Raw genomic sequence first — 25384 nt, forward strand, 5'->3', positions numbered from 1 at the left:
CCCTGCCAGTGTACAAGATAATACAGTTGAAGGGGAAAAACCCAAACATTCCGTGCACATGACCGAGTAATGCCGTTGTGGTCGGGAACTGAGTGATGCTCACGCCCTCCGTCTGTGGTGGCGATGGTGCTTTTCTCTCTGGGGGTCAGACCTTGGGCTCTGTGCGCTGGACATGATGGACACTCGTACCAAGAGTCACCGTCCACAGCATGGCCCTGTGCAGAGGTCGGACTCACAGCCTCACGCCTGCAAGGCAGGATCACTCCCCGCTTCCCCTCATCCCTCCGCCCAGGGCCTTTCTCTTGTCAAGTACATTATAGACTTAAAAGATTTGGGGCGGGAGGGGGGGGGAAGCTAAAAAGACCTGGTGTGGCAGCAGGTGAAACCTGGCAGGCGCCTCTGGGCCTCGAGGGTCGTGTGAAGTCAGCTCTTCAGGAGTCTGGTCGATGACGTTAATTTGTCCGTCTTGGTAATATTTTTCACAGGCTCAGAAAAAGAGTTTGAATCAGCCGTCCCCCATTTCCGCTTCCAGGACCCCAGATGGCCTGAGGCAAGCACAGATCCCTGGCCTCCTGAGCACCGCCCTGCCAGGTCAGAACCTTGGGAGTCCGCTTTCCTCAGGGTCTCGGCCCACTCCTGTTGCATGCACCCCGCTCGCTCCCCCTCGCCCCTGCCCCGGCCAGCCCTTCCTCCCGAGGCGGGCACTGGGCCTGCCTGCCTAGGCTAGGACACAGGGCGTCTGGGGAGGAGCCTGCCTGCTTTAGGAATGAGCCGCTTGGCTGCTGTCTGGCCCAAGGGACTGTGACTACACTCACGTTGCCCCAAGGAAAGATGTTGGCTGTGTGTGTGTGGATGGGTTCACTGGTCTTCCTTGCAGTGCCCTGAACACATGCCCCGCTCAGGTCAGTTCTAGGAGACATGAAACACAGACCCTCCTTGTCACGCCTCCCTCGGTAGAGCTGGGACCGTGGGGGTGGGTAACACTGGCGGACAGTGGTCTCGGGGTGTGTTCTCAGATCCCGGGTATTCGAAAACGGCGCTGACAGCTCGGCGTCCCTGCCCCTCTGTCTGCTTCCCCGTGACACGTCCATCCCCTCACCTGCTTCTGGCTCCTCTCTGCACACACGGGCTTGCTGCTTCCCTCCCTGACCAGAGTTTCCCATGAGTCCAGGACTTGGCTCCTCGGCCCAGAAACCCCGCTTTGAGAACGTGAAGTGAGCTCTGCCCAGGGGGCTCAAGGGTTCTGTCAGGGGCCTGATGCACCGCTTCTGCTGAACATTGTCTCACGTGTCAATCCCAATAGGGCAAGATTCTGGAAACAAAGTCCTCCCGGCACCCTTAGGAACCACCCAGCCACAGCAGGACAAAGTAGCTGGATCATCTCCCGGCCAGCCAGCTCTGCAGGTAGAAGAACCTTGCGTAGCTCCTTCCCAGTGCTCAACGCAGCTGAGGGCAGGTGCATGCGTGTCCACCCCCGCCGACCCCCGACCCTGCCTGTGCAGCCTTGGTCAGTCTGGCCAGACCGGGTTGTGGTAACGTTCGCAGGCCAAGCGCGTCTCCTCACACGGCAGCTGCCAGCTGCTGGGGCCAGTCGGAACATGCAGGTGGGGCAAGGGTGTGGCTCAAGTGGCAGAGAGTACATGTCCCGGCCAGCATTCCTGGTGCGGTCCCTGTTCTCAAAAAAAAAAAGTAGTGTAGAGGGCTAGAGCTCCAGGAGAGGACATCTGACCACGGAAAAATGCGCGTTCCTGTTGAATGGCAGCCCTCATTATCCAAGGGGCTCTGAAATGTTCGCTGTGCTGAGGTCTGTTTTGTTTTGTTTTCTGCAATAGCAGTGAGGAATAGGTGAGGTGTCTGGTCTCTGTGTTGTCTTAGCCCAGGCTGCTGGTCTGAAAGGAAATTTTTTTTTTTTTTGCTTCAACTTAACCAAGGTTGCGATTGTTCAGTTTGTATTCTGAATGGATTGATCGTTGGTTCTCAGTGCTGTAAAATGTAAGGTCCAGGGGGCTGGAGCAATAGCACAGCGGGTAGGGCATTTGCCTTGCACGAGGCCGACCCGGGTTCGAATCCCAGCATCCCATATGGTCCCCTAGCACCGCCAGGGGTAATTCCTGAGTGCAAAGCCAGGAGTAACCCCTGTGCTTCGCCAGGCGTGACCCAAAAAGAAAAAAAAAAAAAGTAAGGTCCAGGGGGCTGGAGAGATAGCACAGTGGGTAGGGCGTTTGCCTTGCACACGGCCGACCTGGGTTCCATTCCCAGCATCCCATTTGGTCCCCCCTGAGTACCACTGGGAGTAATTCCTGAGTACATGAGCCAGGAATAACCCCTGTGCTTCACCGGGTATGACCCAAAAAGCAAAAAAAAAAAAAAAAAAAAAGTAAGGTCCAGTGTCACACCTCTCCGTGTGTGTGGTAACTACACCCACTATCAAAGTTTCCTCTCTGTTTCACCTAGAAACACCCCCTCTCACCACCCTCCGTCCCATTTCCATTTGCCCTGCCCCTCCCTAGCTAACATTTCCAGGGAGCCCAGAGGTTAGCTTTGTGGCTTAGCCAGTTTGTTTTCTCCATTATTTATATTCCATATATAAGTGAAGCCATTGATAACTGTCTCTCCTTAGTCACTACACTTAGTATAATCACCTCAGGTACCATTTTTCTCTTTTTTTTTCCAAAATGTTATCATTTCATCTTACTTAACAGCAGAATAGTATCCCTTGAAGCATATCTTTATCTACTCATCTGTCAATCAGCATGTATTTATTGGTTTCTTGGGCTCCATAACTGACAGTGCTGAGGGCTCACTCCTGAGGTGCTGGGGGGACCAGATGGAGTTCTGGGGATCGAGCCTGGACCGACTGTGTGCAGGGCAAATGCGTTAGCCTCTCCAGCCCTAAGCAGCACTGAGTTTCCTAGTCAGACGCTCTGGCTCCATGCTCTGTCATAGCCTTCAGGTGTTTCCTTACCTTGACTGCCGTGCCGGGCGCGGGCACCTCGCCCTCCAGCTGCGGCCCTGACTCTTGCATTCCAGGTGGGTTCCGTGTGCTGGCTGTTGGGAGTGACGCTGCTAGGAACACAGAGGTGCAAATACCCTTTCAAATTAGGCTTTTCATGTCATTTGGATAAGTCAAGTCAGTTTCTGCTTCATGACACCAGTTTGATAAAACTTCTTAAAGGGGCTGGAGTGATAGCGCAGTAGGTAGGGCATTTGCCTTGCATGCAGCCGACCGACCCGGGTTCGATTCCCAGCATCCCATATGGTCACCCGAGCACCGCCAGGAGTAATTCCTGAGTGCAGAGCCAGGAGTGACCCCTGAGCATTGCCGGATGTGACCAAAAAAACTTCTTATAGTCTGGGCCTCCCGATGTCCTTAGGGTGGGTCAGTCCCAGCTCTGAGATTCTGATGCAGGTGTGTTGTGGCCTACCTGAGAGAGAAATGCCCTGGTAGGTGGCACACTTGGACTTGCGTGTAAGAGATTCTGAGGAGTCTTTGCTCCTGGGCCTGAGAGATGGCTCCAAGGGCGTAGCACATGTTTTGCCATGTGGGAGGCCTGGGTTCCATCCCTCATGGTCCCCCAAGCACTGAGTCAGGGTTAGCCCTGAGCCAATGGGGATAGTACGGGCAGGACTGGAGCAGTAGAACATCAGGCAGGGTGTTTGCCTGATAGAGCCAAGTTTGATCCCTGGCACCCCATGTGCTCCCCTGAGCACTGCTAGCAGTGATCTCTGAGCAGAGCCAGGAGTAAGCCCTGAACACTGCCAGGTGTGGCCCCAAAAAGTTAAAAAACAGAACTAGTACAGGGGTTAAGGCATGCAACAGACCCAGGTTTGGTCCCCCACACCACATTCAGCCTCCCAAACCCCCTCCAGAGTGATCCGTGAGCACAGAGCCAGTGGTAAGCCCTGAGCACCACTCAGTGTGGCCCACACACTAACCCTTCCCTCCCAAGAAAAGCTTGTTTGTGGATCGGAGCAATAGTACAGTGGATAGTTGCTCACCTTGCATGCTTTCAACACGGGTTCCATCCCGGTATCCCATATGGCCCCCTGAGCACTGCCAGAGTGATCCCTTAGTGTAGAGCCAGGAGCAACCCCTAACGATCCCTGGGTGTGGCCCACAGAACAAAAATAAATTAAAAAAAATAAAGTTTACCACTAGGAGGATAAATTAAGTATAGTTTATTGTCTTTCCATATGCTCATGAAGTTGACAGCCACAAATGTTTCTTCAAAAATATGAAGATTTGGGGACCAGAGAGATAGTGCAGCAGGTAGAGCTCTTGCCTTGCATGCAGCCGACCTGGGCTTGATCCCCAGCATCCCATAACTTCCCTTGAGCACGAATAGGAGTGATTCCTGCGTGCAGGGCCAGGAATGAGTCCTAAACGTTGCCAGGTGTGGTTTGATCTCCCACCCCCAAAAAAGAAATTTTTGTAACTATGTATAATGATAGCTACTAAATAAAATGTATTGTGATCATCATTTTTCAATATATATGTGCATACATACATGTATACATGTCTATGAACTAATCATATAGCATACCATCTAAAACTAATATACAGCCATACATCAGTTCTGCCTCATAAAAAGTAAAATGTGATGAGGCCAGAGCAGTCATTCAGCGGATATATAGGAGGTTTGCATTGCACTCAGTTGACCTGGGTTCGATCCTCAGCACCCCATATCGTCCTCTGAGCACAATTTAAAACATTTAAATGATGTGAGGATGATGGTGGTTTCTAGAAGGAGTTGGGATTCAGGCTTTAAGGAATAAGCTTCATTCTTCCAGCACACAGGGACCCTGTTCTCTGGAACCCCAAGTTTATCACCAGACAAACTCAACACTCCTAGCCTAAATTTTCGGTGAGGAAAGGGGGTAGAAACCTTGAAATATTTGGTGATCTTTATGCGGGGCTAATCTGCTTATTTTTCCTGCACAAGGGAATAACCAGGAATGTCTTTTCTTCAGGTGGATGGTCACTCGGGAGGACAGAAGAGGCCTGCAGCAAAGCAGCTAACTAAAGGAGCTTTGTGAGTCTCTCGGGAATGGTGTGGGCAGGCTAAACATTTCTCGAGATTTCTAACCTACAGAAAGTAGGTGCTTGCCAAAGAAGCAGGGGGTGGGATTTGGGGGATGGTGGGAGGGAAGCAGGGGATATTGGTGGTGGGAAATGTGCACTGATGGAGGGATGGGTGTTGGATCATTGTATGACTGAAACCCAGTCATTATGAACAGCTTGCTAATGGTTTGTCTCACAGATGTTCAATAAAATTTCTTTTTTCTTTTTGGGTCATACCCAGCAATGCTCAGGGGTCACTCCTAGCTCTGCACTCAGGAATTACCCCTGGTCGTGCTCAGGGGACCATATGGGATGCTGGGAATCGAACCCGGGTCAGCCGCGTACAAGGCAAATGCCCTGCCCTCTGTGCTATCATTCCAGCCCCAATTAAAAAAAAAAAATTTTAAAGTAGGCACTTGCCAAATCAGAATGTCACGTTACGTTTTCTTTTCTTTTCTTTTCTTTCTTTTTTTTTTTTTTCTTTTTGGGTCACACCTGGCGATACACAGGGGTTACTCCTGGCTCTGCACTCAGGAATCATTCCTGGTGGTGCTCCGGGGACCCTATGGGATGCTGGGAATCAAACCCGGGTCGGCCGCGTGCAAGGCAAATGCCCTCCCCGCTGTGCTGTCAATCCACATGTCACATTTTCTTCACTGAGCTTTGAAAGCCTCTTCCTTGAGCCCGTGTCCGTTAGGTTGTGTCTCTCTGGCATATCAAAAGTAGGTTAAGCCTACTGTGTGCTCTTTCCTTCCTAAGGATAAGGGCACACCCCTAAGACTTTCTGGGGAAGCAGGACATTAATAAATTCTGTTTAGAACAGAAATCAAACCGCTGATGGCCGCTGGTTCTGATGGACGCCCCTCAGCACTGCCGCGCCCTCGCACACATGCTTGGTGGGAGCGATGCCCCAGAGAGCAGGCCCCCGCTTCTCCCGTCCTGCAGCCCCTGAGCCCGCGCCCGCTCCCGCGTGTCCGCTCCTGCCCTTGCACACCCCCGTTTCCCTGCATGTGAGTGGGTGCTCTGCTCGGCTGTCTCCCTGTGGCTGACTCGGCTCTCTCCCCTCACAGCATCCTCCAGCAGTTACAGAGGGACCAAGCCCATGCCGTGACCCCTGACAAGAGCCAGTTCCACTCGCTGAGCGACGCCGTGCAGCGGCTGCTCTCCTACCACGTGTGCCAGGGCTCCATGCCCTCCGAGGAAGACTTGAAGAAAGGTAAGCTGCCGGCACCCCTGACGGCCCCTCCAGGCAGCCCCCGTGGCGCCTGGCAGGAAGGGGTGGCAAGTCACTGTTGGGCGCAGACCTGACTTGTTCCCACTGGTTCAGTTTCCTGGGGCGTGTGAAGGGCTGGGACTGACTTTTGTGTAGCGACAGATGTCCCAGGGTCAGTACATTTGACCACCTGGAGTGCAGAGTGAGTGCAGAGCCAGGAGGCAGCCCTAAGCCTCAACAGGTGGGGCCTAAAAAGAATACCTTAGGGGCCAGAGCTATGGTACAGCAAGTAGGGTGTCCCCAGCATCCCATATGTTCCCCCAAGCATTAGAGGCTCTTCAGGGTCAGAGGAATGAGACCCATCATTGTTACTATATTTGGCATATGAATACACCATGGGGAGCTTGCCAGGCTCTCCCCTATGCAGGCAGTAAACTCTCGGTAGTTTGCCACATTTTCCAAGGGGTAGAACTAGGCCATCAAATGAGCGGCCGCGCGTGCTTCCGGGACCTTGGTTTTATAGTTTCTGGATGTTGGCTGTTGATGGGATTACACGGCACCAGGCGGCAGTTTCTGGGTGTGACTGCCTAGCTATCGGGAAATGGGGGATCTGGGTGGAAGAGGCCCAGTCCCAATCAGAGCCAAAGGGGGAAAAAAAAGAAGAAAACCTTAAAAAAAAAAAATGCAGGACATTCAAGCATCTGACCCCCAGAGGGCAAGCACCACAATGAGGAAAGGGGCTCGAGCATCCTCAGTTCCCGATGCTCAGTGTCGTTTCTGTGTCATGTGCACAGAATGTTTGCTGTTCTTCCCTTCAGTTTTATTATCTTGCCATCACTTCCTTCCTGGACAGGATGGAGACCGAGATCACTCACACCAGCAGATCATGCTCCGTTCCCTCTGGTCACGATCTGGGATAGGGATATTAGTGGTGTTCACTGTGTGTTTTTATCAGTCAGAGTAAGTCAGGCTGGGGCTGGGCATGTGGCCCAGTGGCAGAGCACTTGCCTTGCACGTGTGAGACCCAGAGCTCCTTCCGGCCCCATGCTCACGTGCCAGTGGCGCAGAACCACGATGTTCACCCCAGGAGAAGCTCATCTCAGAGGAGAAAAGGGCCTCCATGAAGGACATTTACATCCAGAAAAATAGTTTGTAACTATCTCACAGTGATTCAATAAAATTTAAAAAAAAAAAAAAAAGAGCAGTTTGTCTGTCCTAAGAAAGGGGCTAGCACTGTAGCACTGTTGTCCCATTGTTCATCGATTTGCTCGAGCGGGCACCAGTAATGTCTTCATTGTGAGACTTGTTGTTACTGTTTTTGGCATATCCAATACACCACGGGTAGCTTGCCAGGTTCTACCGTGCGGGCGGGATACTCTCAGTAGCTTGCTGGGCTCTCCGAGAGGGGCGGAGGAATTGAACCCAGGTCGGCTACGTGCAAGGCAAACGCCCTACCCGCTGTGCTGTTGCGATAGTGATAGCAAAAGCACAAAAAAGGGGGTGGGGGGAAAATGGGTGATTTTCACTCTTACCATTTTCTCTTTCTCCCCTTTTTAAGTCGACAGTGAATTTGAGACGGTTGCCGCCCAGCTCCTGAAGAGGACCCAGGCTATGCTGAACAAGTACCGGTGTCTGCTGCTGGAAGATGCCCTGGTAAGGGGCACGCTGCCGAGCTCGTGTGTGTTTTGGGGTGATTTTTTTTTTTTTTGCTTTCTTGGGTTACACCTGGCGATGCTCAGGGGTTACTCCTGGCTCTGCACTCAGGAATCACTCCTGGCGGTGCTCAGGGGACCCTATGCCATATGGGATGCCAGGGATCAAATTTGGGTCGGCCGTGTGCAAAGCAAATGCCCTCTCACTGTATTGTTCTGGACCCTCATGTTTGTTGTTTTTTTTTAACCCACAAGTCGAAGGTGGGGGGAAAAAAGTGTTTTAATTAGAAATTAAAATGCACAAGTCAAAACTACTAGGTGAGAGAGAGCACTCGGGAATTTCATTTTCCCGCCCCGTCAGTGGCACAGCTAGCCCAGAGTGGGGGAGAGCTCCCGTCACTGTCTGTGCTGACAGGCAGCAGTGGCCCGAGCTGCTGCACTTTCCCGTTGTTGATCACACTTGGTCCGAGCTCGTGTTTTCCTGGTGCCGGTGAGGAAGCTCAGCGTCAGTCACAAGGGCGCAGTCATTCGCAGAGCACAGATACCAGCGGAACCCTCTGCACTCCACCCTCCCTCGCCAAGGCCCACTCTCGGCAGTGCTGGGAGGCTCTGCTAGGGGTGCAGTCCAGGCTTCCCACACGTGAAGAGTGTCCTCACCTGTTACGTTTCCAGCCTATGGGAAAACAAGGAAAGTACAGGACGTACAGGAAGTACAGGGGTGGAGCCATAGTACAGCCGGTAAGGCACTTGCTTACACACGGCTGACCTGGGCTCAAACCCCTGGCACCCCAGACTGATCCCTGAGCATAGAGCCAAGAGTAAACCCTAGCACCAAAGAAGTTCAAGTGCAATCGAAGCCAGAGATTGGCTCCTTCCTGCAAGGCGGGTGCAAAGCCCCCTGCTCAATCCCCAGCCCTGCACAGTCCCGCCCTGGACACCAGAAGGGACCTAGAGCACTGCTGGGTGTGACCAAAAGGGGAAAAAAGATCAAATTTTGCATGTGCATAAAGCATCGAGGCCGCTGGGCATCTCCCAGGAGAGGAGACAGTGCCAGGGAGGTGATGAGGGGAGCCCTGGGCAGAGGTAGGACAGCAGGGCACGTGCTGGCCTTGCAACAGCCAAGCCAGGTTCCATCCGTGGCACCATGTACGGTCCCCCAAGCCTCACCAGGAGTGACCCCTGATTGCAGAGCCGGAGTAAGCCTGAGTATAGCGGCAAATAAAAGAAAGAAAAGAAAAAAAGGAGACTTCCCTTTCCTGTCTCCTTTAGTACCTTTTTTTTTTTTCTTTTTTGGGTCACATCTGGCGATGCTCAGGGGTTACTCCTGGCTTTCCACTCAGGAATCACTTCTGGCAGTGCTCAGGGGAGCCTATGGGATGCTGGGAATCAAACCAGTGTTGGCCTCATGCAAGGCAAATGCCCTACCCCCTGGGCTATCACTCCAGCCCCTCCTTTAGTACCTTTTGAATTTTGTGTCTGCATGCAAAGTACCTTCCCCGCTCAAAAAAGAATACTATATTGGGCCGGAGCAATAGTAGACCGAGTAAGGCACTTGCTTGCATGCAGCTGACCCAGGTTGCATTCCGGGCATCCCATATGGTCCCCTGAGCCTGCCAGGAGTGATCTCTGAGCACAGAGCTAGGAGGAAACCCTGAGCATCACCAGGTATGCCCCTAACCTCCCAAAAAGTACGATATTAAGAAAAAGCATCAGAGGGCACAGATATATTGGTGCTGACCACATCTCTAGGTCATGAGACCTAGATGTTCCAGCCCCACTGCAAAAAATACAACATTTATCTGTCATGGTAAGGATGCATACGAGCAGAACACAGACCCCAGATTCTTCTTTATGATCATGTCATTGATTCCAAAGGCAACCAAGTACCTGTGTTTGTTAAGAGGCACCTGAGACTAGATAAAGAAACTAGAGTACATATGCACAATGGAATACTACACAGCCCTAAGGAAAGATAAAGTCATATACTCTGCCGCAATGTGGATGAATCTGGAGAGTATCATGTTGAGGGAAATCAGCAGAGGGAGAGGAACAGACTCAGAATGATCTCTCACATGGGGTATAAAGAAACCTCATGGGGGAATATAAAATACTAAGAAGCTTGGCAGGGGCTGGAGCGATAGCACAGCGGGTAGGGCGTTTGCCTTGCACGCGGCTGACCCGGGTTCAAATCCCAGCATCCCATATGGTCCCCTGAGCACCGCCAGGGGTGATTCCTGAGTGCAGAGCCAGGAGTAACCCCTGTGCATCGCCGGGTGTGACCCAAAAAGAAAAAAAAAAAAATAAGAAGCTTGGCAAGGGCAGGGGTGGGGAGGGGGGATAAGTTAGGGAAGGGGACACCAGGACAATGGGGCATGGGTAAAGTACCTGCCACAGAGTCAGACTGGCGGATGGGAGGGAAACTGGGGACATTGGTGGAGGGAAGCAGACACAGGAGAAGGGATGGGTGTTGAAACAGTATAACCTGAAACTCAATCATAGATATCTTTGTATCTTTGTCAACGGATTCACGGTGAAGCATAGTTTTTATTTAAAAAAAAAAAAAAAGCATCTGACATGACTGAGTTGTCCTGTTGCAGCGGATCAACCCCTCTGCGGAGATGGTGATGATGGACAGGATGTTCAACCAGGAGGAGAGGGCGTCTCTGTCCCGGGACAAGCGGCTGGCACTTGTAGACCCTGGTAAGGATCGTCAGCATCAAACCCAGAAGAGCTGCTGCCATGAGCAGGGCTGGGAGCCTCTGACCACAGAACCTGAAGGTAGAACATGAACTGTAGGAAGGAGAAACCCAGGCTCCAGCACAGAGTATGGAGCCTCTCGAGAAGGCCTCTTGGCTGCAGAACCGAAACTGGAACCTTCCAGTGATAAGTGATTCTTTCCCCCTCATTTTAAACTACATCTTTCATCCTCTACTTCTTGAAAACTAAGTCAAGTCAAAAATACTCCCAGAGCAGTAAAATCTCAGCAAATTGGGATGAGAAAGATAATACAGACAGGGGTTAAGTCACTTACCTGGTAAGTGGCCAACCCAGTTGAATCCCTGGTACCACATCAGGTCCCCTGAGAAGAGCCAGTGAGTAGCTTGAGAGCCGCTGGGTGTGACCCAACAAACAAAACAAAACAAACAGCAAATTATTGGGTGTCTGATGCCAGGCATTGGGGAAAGGGGAAAATCAGTAATAACAGTCCCTGCCCGTAAATTGTAAAGCTCCGTTTACTGCTTGTCTCTCCCCCTTCAGTTTCATGCCAGTTGTATGCATGTTAAGTTCGGCCCACATTTCTGCCTTGTCAAAATAAATTCTCAGGGGCTAGAGTTTCTAAGGCACTGGCCTTGCATCCAGCCAACCCTTGTTCTAATCCAAGTACTGCAGGTGCTCCCCTCCACACTGCCGGAGACCCTTGAGGACAGAGCCAGGAGTCAGCCCTGAGCACTACCAGATGTGCTTCAAACACTAAGCAGTTTTCAGGGGTTCAAATGTAGCTCCATGACACCATATATGTTTCGCTTGTCTGAGTTCTAAGATCCTAGGGTTTGATCCCAACACAGAAGGAAGGGAAGAAGAGAAAGAAAAGAATTATCATTTTTTCTGGTTTCAAAAGAAATGTTTTGGGGTCAGGGTGTAGCTCAGAGGTAGAGAATTACCCTTGCATGTCCAAGGCCCTGGGAGTTCCCTGGCACCAAAAAAAAAATTTACTTTAAAAGTTTTATTCAAATAAAACTATAGCAATTTGTGGAATATCGATCTGACCCATACTATCGCCATCCTATAAAAGAAATGTTTTTATTTCTGCTGATTTTCTTCTAATTCTGGTTCCCAGAATGAATAAATATTTTAATTCATTATCTTGACAATTCATTAATCTGCTACTAAACTATTATTTTCCTGTGGTCTTTTGCCATTCCCCTGTTTACCCTTCTGATACTTATATATCATATACGTTTCTATTTTGTGTTCTGTATGGCTCAAGACATTTCTGAAGAGGGGCCTCAGAAGTAGCTCAGCCCCTGACTGCAGGACCTCCAGCTAGACCCCTGACCCCACATGGGCCCCCAGGACCACAAGGAGTGACCCAGTGAAGAAGAAATTTCCAAACGGAACAAATACATGACCCTTACATGCAGTATAAGAGTTTTCAGAGCAAACATTATCGCTCCCTGGGGGACACTGGAACAGTGGCAGGGAGCCATGGAAACCGTGGGTGCAGTTGCAGCTGGGGGACACTCTCCGTCTGTTCACTCAGAGATCATTGCCAGGGATTGCCAAGTCATGCGCTGTTCTGAAAAGGCGTTCTTGCGTGCTGTGAACAGTGGTTTGCAGCAGTCAGCCAAGTCACCTTGGGGTCCTCAGGACAGGGCAGGTGTGAAAGAAATCCTGTGTGTTAGAAGACCCTCCAGTCTTCCCAGAGGGAGAGGATGTGTAGGTGTGTTTGTGTCCTTCATCCCAGAGCTGGAAGCTGCTGCTGGCAGCCAGTGACCTGGCCCGTGGGTAAAGCTCCCTCGTCTCTGGGACCTTCTCCTGGGCCGGCCATGCCGGAATTTGTTGGATGGAATCTTCCTTGGCATTTTTTGGGCCTCTTTTTTTTTTTTTTAACCATCGCTAGTGGACTTTTATTGATTTCTTTTTTTTTTTTTTTTTTTTTTTTTTTTGCTTTTTGGGTCACACCCAGCAATGCTCAGGGGTTACTCCTGGCTCTGCACTCAGGAATTACTCCTGGCGGTGCTTGGGGGACTATAGGGATGCTGGGAATCAAACCTGGGTCGGCCGTGTGCAAGGCAAATGCCCTATCCGCTGTGCTATCGCTCCAGTCCCATTATTGATTTATTTATTTTTAAATTTTTATTTTATCACCATGTGGAAAGTTACAAAGTTCTCAGGTTTATGTCTCAGTTATACAATATTCAAACACCATCCTTTCACCAGTGCCCATATTCCACCACCAAAATCCCCAGTATGCCCCCCGCCCCCCACCCCCAACTGTATAACTGATGAATTTCACTTCATTTTCTCTTTACCTTGATTACGTTCCATATTTCAACACAAAACTCACTATTATTGTTGGAGATTCCCCCCAAGAAAGACAGCCCTACTAAGGAAGCATTTGATAATTAGTTTTCCATTAAAAGATTGTATGTTTTCAGTTTTTAGAAAAGGTCGCCCGGCCGCATTAGCGGCCGCGCAGTTCAGTTGTGCCCCAGTCCCGCATCCCAGAGCCGTGTTAGTTGCTGCTCAGTGTCGCCGGGGCTTCATCTGGAGAAGGTGTGGTGGCTGCACCTCCTCTGTCCGGATCCCCGGTGTTGCTGGTCCCGATTTGGGTCCGAAGCATTATCCGGTTTTTGGGCCTCTTGAGTGGTACTCAGGGACCCAGGGGTGACCCTCTGCCACCCTTGGGCCAATACTGTCCAGAGGTGCTGGGGGCCTTAGAGCCTACCCCTGGCAGTATTTGTTCAGAACATGTGCCTGGACACTGAGCCAGCTCCCCGCTCCATCCTGGAATCAGTGCTCACATTCGTGACGATGTATGTATGTATCCCCTTGGTCTAACAGAGATTTGGAGATTTTATTACTTCCAGAGTTCACATGTTTTCTACTATTATTATTATTATTATTATTATTATTATTATTATTATTGGGCTGGAGTGATAGCACAATGGTTAGGCGTCCGCCTTTCACGCAGCCAACCCATGTTCGATTCCTTTGCTCCTCTCGGAGAGCCCAGTAAGCTACCGAGAGTATCGTGCCCGCATGGCAGAGCCTGGCAAGCTACCCATGCGTATTGGATATGCCAAAAACAGTAACAATAAGTCTCACAATGAGAGACTTACTGGTGCCCACTCGAACAAATCGATGAGCAGTGGGATGACAGTGACAGTGATTATTACTATTATTATTATTATTATTATTATTATTTTGTCTGCTGGTTTTGTTTGGTTGTTTTAAGTCTGTGCTCAGGGGACCACCAGATTTGGTGCTAGGATTTGAACCAGGATCAGCCACATGCAAGGAAAGCACCTTATCTTCTGTCTCCCCTGCTCCCCATTTCTGAAAGAAAAAAAGAATTTTTTTTAATGAATTTCATTGAGCTCACATTGATTTATAGCAGTGCATTGGTTTCGGATGTGCAGCTTTACTGCCGGAGAGTGTATCAGGCCTCCTCAGAGCTGATGCACAGAGGATCATGCAAACAGGCATGAAACAACCAAACCAGGCCCTACCTCAGAGAGGGTGCCAAGGTCGTGGTCAGGACCGCAGTCACCCATGGGCACGACATTGGGCAGGGCCAGAGAGCTGGCACAGCCTGCCGAGGGTTGGTCCCCCCACCCCCACCAGGAATGACTCCTGAGCGCAGAGCCAGGACTAAACCCTGAGTACCGCCAGCAGTGGCCCCCAAAGCAAAACAAAACAGAAAGTATCTCTGAGAGGGGCCAGAGAGATGGTGCCACAGGTAGGAGGCTCGTCCTGCACACAGCCAGTCTGGATTCCAAACCCGGCACCTCCTATGGTCCCCTGAGCACTGCCAGGAGAACACAGAGCCAGAGATAACCTTGAATACAGTAGAGTGTGGACCAAAAGTGGAAAAGGAACTCTTCAGCAGCTGAGGACGCATCTCACAGGAGTTAAGCGCCTTGGGGTCCGTCCCAGCAGCACAGGAGGGCGTGAACAGCCTCTGGTGAGATCAGGATAGTGGACGGTCCAGAAACATGGTCCAGGACGGAAGGGCCTGGCTTGCAGGTGGCTCCCTCTGCCCTGGTGTCCCCCGAGCGCTGCCAGGAGTGGCAGAAACACAGGAATTGACCTTGTCCTGAGATCAAGAACAAGTGGCATTTTGCCTGTCCTCTCTTCCCCTTCTGTCTCCCGGCAACCTTTTCAGAGAGACCGAAGCTTTTGTTGAGATGCTGTGGCCACAGAGCCTTGGTCGCTTTCCTGGGTCACTTCTTCAAATGCTGCATGTGCAGGTCCAGGATGTGATGGCCGGGCTGGGGGTGGGGGGGTGGGGGGGTCCCCGAGGGCTGACACACAGTCTGGACTTGCACATTCACTCACCCGTGTTCTTTCTCTTCCGCCTCCAGAGGGCTTCCAGGCTGATTTCTGTTGTTCCTTCAAACCTGACCGCGCTGCCCCAGAGACGCACTTTGGCAGGAGTGACCAGCATGGTGGGAAAACGTCCAGCTCCCTCCATCCGACACCCAAGGCCCCGAGCAGAGATCGAGCCAAACCAGGCGCAGCAGAACCCCCGAATCATGACCCGTTTCATCTAGTGCCTAATCACATCGTGGTCTCCGCAGAAGGAAACATTTCGAAAAAAACTGAATGCCTCGGCCGGGCCCTGAAGTCGGACCGAGGGGGCTTAGCTCAGTACCGGGGCGCGTCGGAAGAGAAGTGCAGCCGGAGGGACTCCGTGAAGGCCAGGGAGTGCTCCCCTGGTCCCGAGGGACACCGGAAATGCTTGTCCAGACCCGATGCTGGGACTGAGAGCAAACTCTCGAGTATCCTTGCCGACCCCCACTTGGAGCTGACGTGTAACAATTCCTTCCAGGACAAAGCGCTGCGGAGTTCTCCAAAGAATGAAGTTTTACATACAGACATCATGAAAGGGTCAGGCGAGCCCCAGCCCGACCTCCAGCTCACCAAGAGTCTAGAAACCACGTTTAAGAACATCTTGGAACTCAAGAAGGCCGGGCGGCCGCCCCAGAGTGACCCTGTGGTGAGCGGCTCTGTGGAGTTGGATTTCCCCAACTTTTCTCCAATGGCTCCGCAGGAAAATTGCCTGGAAAAGTTTATCCCGGACCACAGTGAAGGCGTTGTCGAAACTGACTCCATTTTAGAAGCAGCTGTAAATAGCATCTTAGAGTGTTAATAGCAGCCGTCCCGCCCCGCCCCCCGCCCCACCCCAGACCCCACCCCGGACAAGTTACACTCTTTCCTGGCAAAAGCAAATGGAATCGGTCTCCTGTCTCCAGCCTGCTCGATCTTTCATCACAGGTTATTCTTTCTGATCTCAGACCCCTTCTTTGTCGAAGAGCAATACTCGTGAGGCTACGGGGAGGCCCTCTAGGAGCAGCCCTGGGGAGCAGTCTGGTAGGCCCCGCACATTTCAAGTGTTACGGAAGTGCTTATATAGTCTTGCTTTTTTGTTGTTGTTGGCTTTTTTGTTTTGTTTTTGTTTTTTTATTTGCCCCCCCCTTTCTCTCTTTTAAGAACACTGTAACTCAATGAAATCACAGTATACTTCTTAGCCCTGAGTAAAAATTTGACAATCATCTAAGTTATTTGAGGAGAATCGACTCATTAAAGGAGATTAAACAGGACTGGTAGAAGCTACTTTTTAAAGAATATCCCGCTGGATCTGCAAATTTTAGTTTGGGGATGGGTTAATTTTGTTCTGGGGAGGTGGTTTTATTTTTTTCCTGTTGCTGTGGTGAGGGGGGAGACAAGCCGGTTCTCCCTCCGCTCTGCTAGCACTGGGCAGTGAGTCGCTGCCCACCGCACCCCGGCCCCCTGCCCCCCTGCCCAGTCCGGGCGGAAGGGCACAGCAGATCAGCTGCAGGTATCTGTGCTCAGGCCGAGGTGCTCGGCTGCTCTCTCCCCAGGCTGCAGAGCAAAGCCTCAGGCTCAGGCTCTTGGGCACAGCCACACTGAAGTCCGTCTGGCGGGTGCTCCACGCCTAGTGGCAGCAGCCTGGCTTGAGACACTGTCCCCGGGCGAAATAAAAGCCAATGGAAACCAGTGGAGTCCAGAGTGCAGGGGAGCCAGGGCGAGCCGTGAGGAACACACTGTGTATATATGTAAAGGCATATATCCGCTAGCGCGCGAGAAGACAGGCGTACGTGTCTGATCCTCGGACACAGCCAACAGACGCTGTTCTGTTTCCATTTGTCGCTGGGTTTTCCTGCCTTCCACCTTCTCTGCATCGTCTCCCACAGCCAGCTGCCAGCCATCAGCACTTGCCCTTGAAAACAGTGTTGTAAATCGGGTTTGTTTGTTTTCTTTTTTTTTAGTTTAAAGTCAGTTCAGGGGTCTTTGGCCTTGTACCTGCTTCTTGTTGTCTGAGAACCTGTAGTCAGCCCCAGCATCAATCACTACCAAATCACAGACAAACCAAAAGTCAGCAGCGCACCCTGGCCCGGAGGGAACGACCGGGTCGGGCTCCGGCTTGAGAGCAGGGGTGTGGGCCCACGTTCCTCCCCGAGCCCCGGGCAGACTGCTTTATGGACGCGTGTTTCTTTTCAGGGGCACTGTCCCCACTCTTCCTTTTTTCTACACCCCCCACACGGCATTGCCTTTCTGTGGCTTCTTTCACGACGTGACAGCCTGTTGCCAGGAGAGCCACAGAATAGCGTTTTACAGACACGCCCACGTGCCCCCCCCCCCCAGAGGCCACTTCGGTGGCTGTGCACACACGCTGCCCCTTTCATGCATGTGCTCTCGTCCATGCTGTCTCCCCTCTGGCTTTTGGAGGTGCGGCCACTGCCTCCACTCTGACACGTCACCAGACCCGCTTCTGGCTGTCCCCAGAGCAGGGGCAGGCCGCCGTTTTCCTCGTATTGGACATTTCTCTCCAGCTTGGCCTACGGTTGAAGGGAAGGTTCCCAGTTGCTAGGAAAACACAGCCACAGGCGACCTGCCCACCCCCACCCCATCCCCGCCCCCAGAGCAGTCCCCAAGAGAGCCTTCATCGGAGCAGAGCTCCTCCCCCCAGCCTCGCCCGCCAACGGGAACTGGAAAATCGGGGGCCATTTTAGGGCCACCGTTTTTTCCTTATTTGTGCCAATGTCCACGTTGCAGGTTTTCCCTTTTTCCTGTATTGTAACATATTAGAAAGATGAGTTGGTATTGCCAGTTGGAATTTTCTGCTTGGGCAGCCCTGGGGTAACACCCTTCCCTGCACCCCTCGATTTCGTAGGCCCTTCTTCTCTTGGGGCTCCTTGAAAAAGGACTCCCCTCCTGATCAAATCCTTCTCATTGTGGAATTTTATGCCTGGAAGCCTGCCCACAGGCTCCTCAGAGTTACATTAATTACCAAGAATCAGTGGAATTCTTACAAGATAAGATGAGCTTCCTGGACCTTCCCGTCTGCCCCTGGCCACCCCTGCCCTCACTTCTCTACTGACCGTCTCAGTGGGTTTTGAGGCCCTGTCACTTGTCTAGCAAACAGAGCCTAATTGACCAAAATGAAGCCTGTAAATCTTTGTGTCCTTGTATGTAAGTTTACTTTTTTATGGAGGGAAGACTCTAGATAATGACAGATGAAGATTACGAGATGTATTTTGCTCCTGTGATTAGGTGAAAGCGCTCATGGGTCCTAAATCGCATGTCACGCCTGCCCCTGCTCCGAGCAAGAGCCAGAGCTCCGCTCCAGACGGCCAACCTCGGTTCCAGTTCATTAGTCAAAGTTAAGTTCTAGAACTACTTGTACTCAGTAACAGAACAAAACGACAAAACAAAAAAAAAATTTTTTTTTCTTTTCTTCCTTTCCTTCTTTTTTTTCTTTTCTGTTGTGGAAAAGTGTGAATCTGTTATGAAGCCTTTGATTTCCTATGTCCTTAAGTACTGCCTAAAGATAAAGCAAATTTTAAACTGGCAATTACGAAAAAGAACTTTTAGCTCTGAAGAGTTTAGTAGACTTTGTTAGAATTAGGGAGGCCTTACAGACTGTCTTGACTTAAAGAGGGCACGTCACTCACTGTCTCTGCTGTGGGCTTTATCTGCTCAAATACCTTCATTTGTATAGTATGTCTCACTTGAAATTGCTTTGTATACATTTTGTAAAAATATTTATAAAATGTTTTGTAAAAAAAAAAGTATAACAAATTGCAGTTTATTTTGTTATGTTGGATAAATACTGTTAAAAAGAAACCAGTCAGTAACTATATTGTTAATCCATGGTTAGGAAATGTTTAGTTGGAGATTACAAAATGAAACAACCATTGCAATACAGCCAAAGATTTGGGAAAATGTGCAACTGTGATTGTCTTGATTTTGCAAAGAGGAATGGCTGCTTTTCCCAGAAGCAAAGGGTAAGTGTTTAGGGGGAGTTTGATTTATTGATCATGACCGGAAAGTGACCTAGTAGTGAGGGGTAGGCTTGCTTCCATCAGCCTTGCCACCCGCTGCACAGTTCATGAAAACAGTGTCAGCCTGGACATCGCCAGCCTCTGTCCCTGCCCTGGGCACATGGGTCCTAAACTGTGGAAGAAAAAATGGCTGGGGGGTGTTGGCTTTGAAAGTTGCTTAAGGGAGCTTCACCTGCAGGATGTTTCTTCAATCATTATTTTTGTTTCTGAGTGGACATGCTTCTCTGCAGAGGCCCACACTGGACCAGACTGGCTCGAGAGACGCCTCTGACACCCTCTCCCAAATCCTTACCTAGTGTGATTCTACTCAAGTGGTGCCAGGAAACTACCCAGAGATGAGGTGTTTCTGATGTGAGGGTAGCGGCCCCTTACACTTTCACCCAGGGCTGAGATCCTCAAGTTAAACCGCCCGGTAGGGTCTGTTGCTTCACCTCCGCTGAAGCAGCCAGCGCTGGAAATGAAGATTTCAAGTGGGAAGTCGTCCTGGAAGAGCCAGCGGCACCGTGAGCTCCCACAGGGGCGTGCTTCCTCTGGGCCTGTCGCAGTGTTGCCCTGGCTGCCAGGTTCTTCTTTCGCTCATTCTTTTCCCTCTTCTGAAAAGGCTGTTCGCAGGTTGGAGCCATAGCACGGGAGGTTGGCCACTTGTCTTGCATGCAGCAGGCCCGGGTTTGATCCCTGGCATCCCATGTGGTTCCCTGAGCCTGCCAGAAGTGAAGTAAGCCCTGAGCATCACCAGGTGTGGCAAAAAATAGATAGATAGATAGATACATAGACAGATAGAGAGAGAGAGAGAGAGAGAGAGAGAGAGAGAGAGAGAGAGAGAAGAAAAGAAAAGAAAAGGCTAATTGCAACAAAGGGAAAACCTGTCAATGAAGGGTGGACAGGACTCCTCTGGCTGCGGGGTTTGGCTCAGTCTGTGAGCCCAGGGACATGCCCACAGGAAACACAAGTGATCTTCAGCCCTGTGGCAGGGAGAGGGAGGGGGGCACCTGTTCTAGAAGAGGAAAGAAACCCCCGCCACAGCTTTGAGGGTACTGAAAGAACTCAGCTTAGGTGAGATTGCAACTTCTCTGTTCTCAAGGCCTTGGAGGTCTGGGCCTGGCCGCACTCCTGGGGGCACGGGCCAGCTCCTCTCCAGAGCTGGGAGCCCCGGGCCCAGTTGAAGGTAGAGGGTCTCGAGGTCCAGAGCAGAATCGGGGATCCAGCCCACTCACCTTCGGGCTTGGCTCCTGAGGGCGGAGCAAGAAGAACATCACATAGGCACTGACAGTTTGTTGGGGGGATAGGGGGCAGCACAGAAGCTGGGCTACAAGCCCGCCCCTCGGTGAGAGCTATAACCTCTCTCCACACCCCGGTTTCAGAGTGTTTGCTAAGACAGGTGAGGAACGTATGGCACTTTGTGCAGAAATGAAGAGAATAGGGGCTGGAGAGATAGCACAGCGGGTAGGGCGTTTGCCTTGCACGCGGCCGACCCGGGTTCAAATCCCAGCATCCCATATGGTTCCCTGAGCACGGCCAGGGGTAATTCCTGAGTGCAGAGCCAGGAGTAACCCCTGTGCATCGCCAGGTGTGACCCAAAAAAAAGCAAAAAAAAAAAAAAAGAAATGAAGAGAATAAAAGTCTTGTGATCCACGTTCAATAGAGATGGGCTTCGTTATACACGCAGCTGTGGGAGCCCGCGCCTGGTGTCACGTGGCCTGACCTGCAGCTGTTCTACACTGGGGTGGGTGAGCTTCAATGCAGGTCATCATGGGCACATGCTGGAGCCTGATCTTTGGGGCAAGGGGCGGGTTAGCCTGATCTTTGGGGCCTTTTCTTCTGGTTAGGGTTTGGTATTTTGTTTTTGTTTTTGTTTTTTGCTTTTTGGGTCACACCAATAATGTGCAGAAGTTACTCCTGGCTCTTCACTCAGGAATTACTCCTGGCGGTGCTCGGGGAACCATATGGGATGCTGGGAATCGAACCGGGTCGGCCGCATGCAAGGCAAACGCCCTACCCACTGTGCTATTGCTCTAGCCCCCTGGTTAAGGTTTTATTTTTTAGTTTGGGTTGTGTTTTTTTTTGTTGTTGGTTTTGGTTTTAGTTTGGTTTTGGGGCCACACCTGGCGATGCTCAGGGGTTACTCCTGTCTCTGTGCTCAGGAATCACTTCTGGCAGTTCTCGGGAGACCATATGGGATTGTTGGGCATCAAACCCGGGTCAGCCGCATACATGGAGCCTGATCTTTGAAAACCTTTACGTATAGCAGGAAGATCCTTAGGAAGAAATTACTTGGGTTTTGTTTTTGTTTTGTTTCCAAGCCACACTGGGCACCCAACACTGCTGACCCAGGTTCAATTCCTACCATCCCATAGGCTTTCCTGAGCTCCCCCAAGAGTGGTCCCTGAACACAGCACAAAACAAAGAAAAACTGTTATGACTCTGCATGGCCCTGCAAATTTCTGTAAGCTCACTTTGAGGAAAAAGAAATCTGTGAATGACTTACCACTAGGCACAGTGTTCAGTTTCAGGTCTAACGTTCGTGACTCGGGGCTGGAGTGATAGCACAGCGGGGAGAGCGTTTGCCTTGAACACAGCCGACGCAGGTTCAATCTCGGGCATCCCATATTGTCCCCCCAAGCATTTCCAGGAGTAATTCCTGAGTGCAGAGCCAGGAGTAACCCCTGAGCATCACTGGGTATGACCCAAAAAGCAACAAATAAAGTTCATGACTGGTGGCCTAGGACCCTGGTCACAGGAATGGTAAAAGACTGGCTCTCGTATGATAAGTATTCTCCTAGCACCCTCTGCTGGTCTGAGAAAACCTTTCCTGAATCCAGCCTAAAACTCTCAGGTTAAAATCACAGAAATTCCTTTCAAGACCTTCAGTACCACAAAAACCTACCTTTCATTTGTACACCAAGGAAGTTACCAAATACAAAGTCATTTTTTGTTCCCTATTTACTATCAAATAAACATCTTAGGGGCTGGAGCGATAGCACAGCGGGTAGGGCGTTTGCCTTGCACGCGGCCGACCCGGGTTTGAATCCCAGTATCCCATATGGTCCCCTGAGCACCGCAAGGAGTAATTTCTGAGTGTAGAACCAGGAGTAACCCCTGTGCATAGCCGGGTGTGACCAAAAAGCAAAAAAAAAAAAAAAAAAAAAAAAAAAAAAAAAAAAAAAAAAATAAACATCTTACATCAGGGGCCAGAGAGGTAGCATAGCAGGAAAGGCATCTGCCTTGCATATGGCCGACCTGGCTTCGATTCCCGGCATCTCACATGGTCCCCTGAGCACTGCCAGGAGTGATTCCTGGGTGCAGTCAAGAGTATCACCAGATGTGGCCCCAAAACAAAACAAAAAAATAAGCATCTTATATCACTGGCACCTTTGACCTCCCATGAGGAAGTGCTGCAAGAGTGATAGTCAGGTGCAGCGCTTCTGCCTGCAGAGTAAAGGCACTGAGCTTCATTCCTGGCACCACTAGACATGGCACCTATTCAGATAAAATGCAACAGGGGCCAGAGTGATAGTCCAGCAGGGAGGGCACTTATCTTGCATGCAGCTGACCTGAGTTTGATCCCTGGTCCCAAGTCCACTGAGGAGTGATCCCTGAGCATCACCCAAAAAAAAACAAAGTAACTAGGAGCTAAAGAAAGAGGGTTAAGACACTTGTCTTGTGTACAGCCAAACCTGATTCAGTCCCCGGCACCACATATGGTCCCCCGCTCCACCAGGAGTGATCCCTAAGCACCACTGAGTGTGGCTCAAAAACTGCAACTTCACCCACCCAAGAAACTGTCATAGCATGAGAACAAGCCTCACCGTACTATAGTCTGTGACTCTGAAGGCTGTTGTCCTTTTTTTATTTTTTTTTATTTTTTGCTTTTTGAGTCACACCCGGCGACACACAGGGGTGACTCCTGGTTCTGCACTCAGGAATTACTCCTGGCAGTGCTCAGGGGACCATATGGGATGCTGGGAATCGAACCCGAGTCAGCCACATGCAAGGCAAACGCCCTACCCGCTGTGCTATTGCTCCAGCCTCTGCTGTTGTCCTTTTTTTTTTCCATTTAAAAAAATGTTATTTTCATAAGGTTGTTCACATGAATTGATTACATTCAACATTCCAACACCATTACATCTTCCCACCACCATTATTTTGAATTTTCCCACCACCATTCAAGCCTGCCTGCCAGGGGCAGATACTAGGTAATTTATTTTTTTATTTTTTGTCGGCTGTTGTCCTTGTGAGTGGTCACAGCCCACAATGCTCTGGGGCTCACAAAGGGTGGGGCACCAAACCCTGGACTCCCTAAAACGTGCTCCAGACATTTGAGCCATCCCTTGTGTGCCTGGCCTTTAATTCTCCAGGGAGGGGACTCTGTGCATGGCGCTTTTCCTGGCTGGGCTAATGACAGCCGATATGCCGACAACCTGAGTTTGAGTACTTGACAAGCCCCTCCCAGACTCTTAGTTGTAATAAGTATGTAGAGTGGTGGCTTGTAGTTGTCACTTCTCAGGCTGGTGCCTGTCCGCAGGTATAAAATAGAAAGCACTGTAGAAGGTACCACGGAGACCCACGAGATAGTACCGGGGCTGAGGCAGCTGAGCTGGGGTGGATCCCCCATACCACGTAACCCTGTGAGCACTTCCAGGAATAATTGCTGAGCCCAGAGTCAGGAGTGAGCCCTGAGCAACGTCAGTTGTGGTCTAACCCCCTGCCAAAAAACGGACGAGAAATAAAGACCTCCCATCCATGTAACGCCAAATACTTGACACTGCCTGGATACTTCGTCATCACATCTGGAGTGGGGGTGCTAATGGGTGCACTGTGGGTGTTGCTAAACAGCCCACAATGCAGAGGACCATCCCCAATAGCAAGGAATTATCTGTCCCAAATTGCTAATGCAGAAATGGGAAATAGGCCTTTAAGGATCAATGATGAGCAAAATGGGCATGGTTTTGTCTTGTTTTCTTGTTTTTTGTTGATTTTTTGATGACACCCTGCTCTGCACTCAGGAATCAGGGCTAGGAATGGGTACCTTATGGGTCGAACCTGGGTTGACCACATGCAAAGCAAGTGTCCTACCCTCTGTACTATGGTTCTGGCACCCATGGTTCCTGCCCTTTTAGTATCCAAGAGAAAAAACGTGAAATAAAAGTCACGCTGGAGTCATTCAGAAAGAGTCAACGGACTAGACTGGCTTTGTTATTCACTTGAGAACAGAAGCGTTACTTTGCAGCATATGAAAAAATGCAGACTATTCACTCCACACCTGAAAAAAAACCTTGCATTTAAAACAATTTTAGGGAGCCAGAGCAATATTTTACAGCGGGGAAGGCACTTGCTTCACATGTGGCCCACCTGGGTTCGATCCCCGGCATCCCATATGGTCCTCTAAGGACTGGAAGTAGTGATTCCTGAGTGCAGAGCTAGGAGTAACCCCGGAGCATCACCAGGTGTGGCTCCCAAACAAAAAGTATAAGTAAAAAATATTAGGATCAGGTGTGGCGGCTGGAGGCACAGCAGATAGGGCATTTGTTTTGCATGTGGCTGACTCAGGTTCACTCTCCAGCACCATATATGGTCCCACAAGCTCTGCCAGGTGTGATCCCTGAGCGCAGAGCCAGGAGTAAGCCCTGAACACTGCTAGGTGTAGCCCCAAAACAAAAATAAATTTTATTTTAAAATTGAAAAAATTTTACTTATTTTAAAATAAAAATAAGAAGCCATATTAATAGTACAGTGGGTAGAGCGTTTGCTCTGCTCACATCTGACCTGGGTTGGATCCCCAGCATCCCATATGGTTCCCTGAGCACCACCAGGAGTAATTTCTGAGTGCAGAACCAGAAGTAACCCCTGTGCATCGTCGGGTGTGACACAAAAAGCTAAATAAAAAAAAAAAAGAGATAAAGTAAAGTGAAATTTACCAGTTACACATGCGGGGTGGGGGGCTGGGGAAGTGGGGGGAAGGGGGGGAGGTATATCGTGATTCTTGGTGGTGGAATATGTGCACTGGTGAAGGGATGGGTGTTTGAGCATTGTATAACTGAGACTTTAACCTGAAAGCTTTGTAACTTTCCACATGGTGAATCAATAAAAGAATTTAAAAAATAAATAAATAAATATAACAGCATTAATCATCAAAAAAAAGAAATAAAATTAAAGTAAAATAATTTTAAAATAAAAATAAAATTAAGATAAATTCATTTCTAAAAATAAACGAATTTTTTAAATATTTTAGGCTCTGTGAATGGCAATACCATTAATGGTAGGGTTTCAAGCATAAATCATTCCAGCATCACACTGCTCCACCAGTGTCTCCTAAAATCTGCATTTTAATAAAGCTCTCAGGCAACTTTTAATGCAAGACACAGAG

At 50.2% G+C, this 25384-nt stretch overlaps 1 protein-coding gene across 9 annotated transcripts in view; it reads left to right on the plus strand.

Annotated features, from left to right (window-relative positions):
* Positions 1 to 18908, plus strand: part of BICRAL (BICRA like chromatin remodeling complex associated protein) — a 130106-nt gene extending 111198 nt beyond the window's left edge. For 8 of the 9 annotated variants that reach the window (XM_055136641.1, XM_055136642.1, XM_055136639.1 and 5 more), the window contains 7 exons: positions 486 to 591; positions 1304 to 1404; positions 4972 to 5033; positions 6133 to 6278; positions 7834 to 7928; positions 10525 to 10627; positions 15016 to 18908. In XM_055136641.1, coding sequence (XP_054992616.1) covers positions 486 to 591; positions 1304 to 1404; positions 4972 to 5033; positions 6133 to 6278; positions 7834 to 7928; positions 10525 to 10627; positions 15016 to 15803 — 1401 coding nt within the window. In that variant the 3' untranslated portion in view covers positions 15804 to 18908. The remainder of the gene's footprint in view (positions 1 to 485; positions 592 to 1303; positions 1405 to 4971; positions 5034 to 6132; positions 6279 to 7833; positions 7929 to 10524; positions 10628 to 15015) is intronic. The other variant, XM_055136643.1, reaches the window with a different exon arrangement.
* The last annotated feature ends 6476 nt before the right edge of the window (positions 18909 to 25384 follow it).

Source organism: Sorex araneus, chromosome 4 (assembly GCF_027595985.1).
Source record: "Sorex araneus isolate mSorAra2 chromosome 4, mSorAra2.pri, whole genome shotgun sequence".
NCBI classification, from domain to species: Eukaryota; Metazoa; Chordata; class Mammalia; order Eulipotyphla; family Soricidae; genus Sorex; species Sorex araneus.